This window comes from Genypterus blacodes, unplaced genomic scaffold (genome assembly GCF_046128005.1).
Source record: "Genypterus blacodes isolate CSIRO-AG114 ecotype Tasmania unplaced genomic scaffold, CSIRO-AGI_Gbla_v1 ptg000141l_1, whole genome shotgun sequence".
Classification (NCBI taxonomy): domain Eukaryota; kingdom Metazoa; phylum Chordata; class Actinopteri; order Ophidiiformes; family Ophidiidae; genus Genypterus; species Genypterus blacodes.
In genome coordinates, this window is record NW_027466943.1 from 1,730,384 (window position 1) to 1,737,652 (window position 7,269).

The 7,269-nt window shown below is 40.1% G+C and overlaps 1 protein-coding gene across 1 annotated transcript in view; it reads right to left on the minus strand.

The window, feature by feature from the left end:
* Window positions 1–5,758, minus strand: part of mamdc2a (MAM domain containing 2a) — a 33,612-nt gene extending 27,854 nt beyond the window's left edge. The window contains exons 1-2 of the mRNA XM_076165153.1: window positions 5,678–5,758; window positions 5,462–5,587 (exon numbers count right to left, since the gene is read on the minus strand). Coding sequence (XP_076021268.1) covers window positions 5,462–5,587; window positions 5,678–5,705 — 154 coding nt within the window. The 5' untranslated portion in view covers window positions 5,706–5,758. The remainder of the gene's footprint in view (window positions 1–5,461; window positions 5,588–5,677) is intronic.
* Between the last annotated feature and the right edge of the window lie 1,511 nt (window positions 5,759–7,269).

Here is a 7,269-nt window from a genome sequence, read left to right on the forward strand (position 1 = left end):
TAAATGTTACTAATAATGTAAAACATGAGTAGCTCTCGAACACTTTTATTTTGTCAAAGTAGCTCTCAGAGGCAAAAAGGTTGGAGACCCCTGATATACAGTGTCATTACCAAGTCCAAATCTTACTTCTCTCACTCAAAGAGATAAATTATCTCTTCCCTGACAGCATTTTGACCTCGGTGGAATCGAGTCTTCTCCAACAGGCATACAAGTGTTTATTGGTCATTTTGCGGGTTTAAGTTAAGATCCTTGAGGTGCCATTATATGCATTTCTTTGTCATTATTTTGCTAAAACAGAGGACTGTGTGGCCTTCTGACCCTTTTGTTAAACTCAGAAACTTGCCATTTCATTTCTAAAGGCCCAAAAGCGCTCCAACACCCTGCCTTGGCTCAGCCATCTCACACTGCAGTGCAGCATTAAGTTGTTTCCATTTACCTCAACTTCTTAAAAGAATTCTCTGAGCAGACGGACGAGCTTCCAGTTAATTCAACCACTGCAAACATTTTGCATGGTGCACTGTTAATGGCAGCATTAAGCTGTGTGCGCACATCGTCTGCTAATAAATAAGATCTCCTACAAGCTGTTGCAGCTGCCAGAGGGATCTGCCTCATCTTTCCCCCCAGTTCATCTTTTTGTTTGACATGTAGCAAAGTCTCTACAGCTGCACACATGCACAGCTTCATTCTCCCCATCAGTAAATGGACTTTTGTTCAACGTTCTTACTGGGCTTCAAGTTCAATCCATTTTATTCAAAGTGGCAGTGTTTAGTTTCGTAATGGTGTTTTATGTTTCCACTTTTTATGATAGTGACCGACATATGAGACGAACTGCTTGTCCTTTGGTTGTTGGCAAATGAACGCATATTTGTGTCTCCATTCATCTTTAAACGCTCTGGTTGCAATTAAACTCTACACTGTTTGGAACAAGCCATGTCTCCATCTGTTACTCTTTTTGCGTATCTGCTTTTATTTTTCCTGTCTGCCCTACTGCGCTCATATGGACAGACCACCAACCAGAACAAAAGTCGCTAAGTGAACCAGCTGTTTGCTGCAGCAGATTCGACAGGCACAGGGAGGGAAGACAAGAACGTACAGTAGCTGCTAGGATTAGCTCAGTTCGTCTGTCCCCATCCACTGGAGGGTTCACCGCAGTCCCTAGATTCATCAAACAAATTATTACATTATTATTATTGAGTTTCTGCCTCCCTCTAGGTCAGTGTGACTCCCAAGATGTTACTCACAGCGGATTCAGCTATCCACATCCTCAGAATCTCTAGGCCAGCCACTACACTATCAGCACGAATGGTATTAGGGTGAGACCAACATCTTCACAGCCTAAATATCAGATCTAAAGGAAGCAAATCACCACAAATCTGGTGAATCGACAGCTGTTAACCCTGGCTTAAAGATAACAACCAAAACATGAGGCCTTACCACTGAAAGATGCAGTGGCACAAGTGTTTCAGTGTTTTGTTTTCTACACAATCTACTGGCACAGTAGAGTCCTCACGAAGATATCATAGCATATCCTTTCATAGATCTCTTGTCTACCACCATCCTGGCCCTTACACAACATTAACAACTTAGATGAGTTCTCCATGTTTATTGCAGACATGGTAACGACAACATCATAATCTGGGGAGACTTTAAGAATCAACCAGAGTGAACAGAGGACAGCCTACCCTCATCAATGTGCTGTAGGTTTTTGGCAGTATGTCCATGATTCATCTCTCAGATGTGGTCATATACTTGACTTAGTCTGGATGTAACTAATGGATGTAATCTAAAAATATTCCCTATTTTGCCAGCATTATTTGACTGCTCTTTTATCGTGTTACAAATATCAGTAATCCCTTCTGATAATGTCAAAATAACTTATTCATTCAGTCATATGATAAATTCTGACACTGTTAGTCATCCCACTGAGAAACCACCTCAGGTCCTGGAGAGGATAGCAAATTATGTAAATTCCTAACAACATTGTAGTCCATAGTAGTCCACACTGTAGTCCTAATCTAAACCCTTGTAGGTGTGGGGGCCCATAGACCAGCTATAGCCAGAGATCCAAGTGACTAAGTTGCCCCCCAACCTCAGAGGATCCCTGGATGTGTCACCCGCAGTTCTCCCAACATCCCATTCTGCAACAGCGCAGGATACCACATTTCTATGCAAATTTGAAAGTGATTAGAAAATTCAGTCATTATTCCGATTACTTTGTGGTGATCATGATTTTTGGAGAAAAGCTAAAACCAGCCCGACAAACAAACACTACCATGAGCCACTGCAAATCGTGTCTTGACGCTCAAATAAGCTACAACTTTTGATTTGATCCATTCATGTAGCCAATTTACATCTTGCATTAAAATTAAATCTCTAGATACAGATTGGTAGGTAGGATGAGTAAGCAGGTCATCAGATGTTTCAGGTTTTCTTCTTTTTCCGTGAAAAACCTCATCCATTCCAAAGTTTTTTGTGCGGACTGTCCTGGTCCATGTTCCAGGTGCAGCCACCCATTTACAGCAAGTTACGTTTTCAACTTGTGGGTGAAATTGGTCTTGTGAATGTGTCATCATTTTACACATTGCGTTTACGAGTGGATAGTTGTGACTGAGATCCAATCACATTGTGATTCCATTCCAAAATAAATGTGTTCTGTACACATTTACACCACTCATTGAAATGCATTTTTCAGTTGTGGATGCAGATCATGTTTTACAGGAAGTTGTTAAATCAACACCACCCCATCAATCAGCCTACCAGCACCACTGTGGACTTTAGTGCTTGTAGAATGTAAAACTACAGTAGGTGTGCAGCTGCATTTTGCTTCCCCATCAATTGTGTCATTTTCATGTATCAAGTGACCTTAACGTTTAACCTTAAACTTTAAAATGTAAGGCAAAGACAACCTGACTCTTTCAGGCCACCCAACCCAGTCAGGCGAGTCAGCGATCCGGCTTTTTAATGGTAAAAAATGTGCCTTGGCTCAAAAAAGGTTGAAAAACACTGCACTAGACACTACTTTGCTATTGATTTATTACTTAGTAAATACATCAGTACTATTCGTCCCAAAAACAAAGTTGTCGACTGTGACATTACTGGCTATAAATAATGAAGAGTTCTGCTATATTGATGGAGAAATTAACACGTAAGCTGAATCAAACATCAAACGAAAAAAAAAATGACAAGAAAAATCCTGAGGAAAGGAATAAAACGAGTACTGGGAGAGTAATGATCCATTATGTGTTTTTTGCTGTTACATTACGAACTTCCACTATCATCACAAGCTAGAAATCACAGGGTTTCTACCCATTTGCCAATTAAATTCCAAATGTAATAAGCTCTGGATACCTAACTTTAAGTGCCCTGATAACATGTGTAGAGTCCCTTGTTGTTCAATATCTATTGGCAGCCTCAGTGCTTTAAATGAATGAATGCTTTGACTTAAGCTAGGCAGACACTCTACACTTTTATTTATACTTGGCAAGATTTCAGCCTGAATGGATGTCACCTAAAGAACAGCGTTGTTCTTGAAATCCAATTAATGGCCTGTATGTATAACAATCTATTTATCAAGTAATCAGACGGATTTCTGAAATGTCAGAAATTGTGGTCAATCCGCTTTCTCTAAAATTCAGTGCAAAACTACCAGAGCTGGAAATTACATTACCACAATGTGTTTCCGGCCACCTGGGGGTAGATACACTATAATGTTTATTTGCCTTTTGGACAGTGCAGTATTGCAAAAAGTGTGTGTGAATTCAACTTTATTGGGAATGACAATGGTCAAAACTGTTAAACAAACACAATTCTCAGTGTGACTACCTGTATGATGGCTTATTGATAGGCCAGAGCCAGTACAGAAGAAGTAGGCATTGCCGATGCAAAGGTCATGTGTGAGTTAGCACACAATGTACACAATAACTAAACTCCTAGTGTATGCACAGTATAACCATTGTTGCTTTACCCAAATTACTAATACCAAAATTATGGTTGTATAACTTACACCCAACACATTGTCTTAAACTTTTTTTCAGCAGATAATCAGGTGTCATTCAAACAATGTTTGTCTGCATTGAGACGATGACTCACTAGCCCTTGTCTTGCAATTGTTAGGAAAATCAGTAAATACACAATACTCATTTAAATGCATAGCCACATAGGCAGTTTGCAGATGAAGGCACATATTATCTCAAGTGTAAACAGGTCAAAAGATATTATGTTGTCTTATGTCTACAAAGTGAACCATCAAATACAGTGGACAATGAACGAGTGGAGTCACATTGCTGAGTACCCACACAACAGTTAGTACATTTTCATACATTCAGTACTACTGTGATTAAAAGCTAAAATGAAATTAAACCACATACAGCAACGTCAATAGAATTCTGCAGTTCTCTGAGAGTATGTTAAGCATTGCATAATCACAATATGAGGCAAGCTGTCCCATTGTGGAAAATGCTTGTAGAGGTTTAGCTAAATCGTATTTCCATGCCTGAATAAATAGGTCTGTTACTCTGAGTGAGCATACTGCCATTTTGGCATTGCGGTGTTTACAAAAATGTCACAAAAAAGAGGTCTATTGCCTTTATCACAGTATAATGAAAGCTTTAAAGGTCATGTAAACATAGGTGACACAAAAACACTGACACTTCAGTCTAATTTCCACTGTCTGGACATTGAAGTCTTATGGTGGACCTTCATTAGAACAAACTAATAGAGAAAGGACACATTGGGAACTCTATGACCCAAACAAATGAACATTTGTTGCATGCATGCACGCGCACACACACGCACACACACACACACACACACACACACACACACACACACACACTCTCTCTATCTAAAGGGGGAGGGGGGCGAAAACCTATTAAACTATAATTTCAACAATTTCACAAAATAACACTAATAAGAATAAAGTGCTTTTTAGAGCTTCCAACAATATCAACACATTACAGTAATAATCGTGGTAAGTGGTCGGAAAATCCAATATTGCTGGGGGCCCTGGAGAGGCAGCCCTGCCTGGGTTAATTTTAGCAGCTGTCTAACAGAGTTGTTTCTATGGTAAAGCTTACTTGTTGGGAGTACTTGAGACAAACAATAAGAACATGTGTATGTACTCAAGTACTGTATTTACTTTAAGTACTTCTTACTTACAAATTTCAACTTTTCAGGAATTCATATGGAAACTGTTTAGTAACAGAATATCAACTGTTCTGTAAAGGAATGTGTAAACGTTGATTTGATAGAAAAGATCATTTGGTATCTTCAGTTAGATGGATTTTGGTTGACTAATTAAGGTTATGTATCATCAACCAAAAGGAGAACTCAAAAGTATATTATTCTATTAATAATTTCACACTTGAGTAGATTTGTTAATAAATATTGGAATATTTGAAGCACTGAAGCAAAATTCACTAATTGAATCTTTTTGGTAACACTCACGACGCATTCACTGTACCTTCTTCATTCATCGTCCAGCTGCCGGAGTCTGGCGTGGAGGTGTAGCCGCAGGTCCCCAGCTCAAAGTTGCAGGATCCCGGCAGCAACAGCTGCTGAGCCCGCAGGATCCCGCACAGTAGCAAAACTGCGGGACAGAGAGAAACATCCAGTCTGCTGAAACTCATTATTTCTCGCTTCATGCTGCCTGAACTTACACTCAATGAGTTTTAGTTACCGGTGTAAGTAAGACTGGCGCATGTCATGGTGGCGGGTAGTTCGCCTCTGTGCCTTACTGCTGCGCCGAACCGCCGTCTTCTTCCTCACATAGTTTACAGTCGGCTAGCGACTGACGAGCTTGTAGGTCAGCGGAGGTCCGAGGGCGGGAGGAATAACTTGTTACGCTGTTCAAATGGGCGTTCCTAAACTCTTGACAGGCAGGCCACTATAGCTGTAACGATTTATGTTCATACTTCCTACATTGTTAAAAAAAAATAGTAATAATAATAATAACTTTTTTCGTTACGAAAAACTGTCCAAAATTCACTCAAATCATCCTGAGGCATTTCCCCTTGATCAATGAACACACCACCAGGAGAATTCATACCAGTTTGTAGTGTACTGAAGACAGAACATAATTCCTCCTCTTGTTATTCTGTACCACATTTTCCATTTACAAGGAAATACCTTTCATCCATTCATTCTCTATACCCATTTATCCTTTTTAGGGTCACTGGAGGGCTGGGGCCCATCCCAGTCCTCACTGGGTAAGAGGTAGTGTGCTGTGCACCCTGAACAGGTTGCCAGTCTAATGCAGGGACTCACAGAGACAGACTATGCAATGATACTCCCATTCACACTTAAGGGTCATTTAGAGTATGACATTCACTGAAGTTTCAGAGACATGCAGCAGACACAGAGATTAACGTGGAACTCCATACCAAATTTCCAAAATGGAAGTTGGCACAAGTTGGATTTCTTGCTGTGAGGCAACAGTACTAAGCCCCAAGTTGCCTTACTGCCACATGAATATCTGTTTATATTAATATTTCTTTGTGTGTGACATGGAACTGCCCATATCGGAGCAGCAGTAAAGCTTTTGTGAGCATAGATATGACAGTTGGTAACTGGTCTTCAGGCTAAATTTAGATATTTTTTGAAATGTCTGACAGACATCTTGGCAGAAGTCTTCTGTCTGATTTGACCATTTGCATGGAAGACTGCATACTGCCGGGACTCCATCTGTTGCGAAGGCCTGAATATTTGGCATTGGATCAATGCATGTGTCAGTCAGCACACCAACAATGAGGAGACAGGCGCTTCTATTGCATTGATTTTGTGAAAGACAGAAATATGTACACATATACACCATTAGAGATAATGCACATTTAAATTGTTTTACATGTTGAGTAATAACCTTGGATCACATACATGCAACATGCTGCCTGTGTAGCTCACAGCAGATCTGAAATCCAAATCATCGGTATGCATAAAATGACAAGCAGTTAAATCATAAACCATCGTAACCAGAATATATACTGTATGACAATTACAGCCACCTGAGCATTTATTCTATATGGACTGTAGTTTACTTGTACTTGTACTTTAACCCAAAGTGCTTTATATTGAGCTCACATTCACCCGTGTTTGGCCATGCAAAGAGCCAACCTGCACATCAGGAACAGTTATTAAGAGTATAATTATTCATATGGCGTCATTGAAATAGCCAAAATTGTCTCGCGGCCGGATCAAACGGCCGGAGGTTCCCCACCCCTTTTTAGAAAATGGCTATGATGGGATGACTCATCATCATCGGTGAAAGTCTATTGC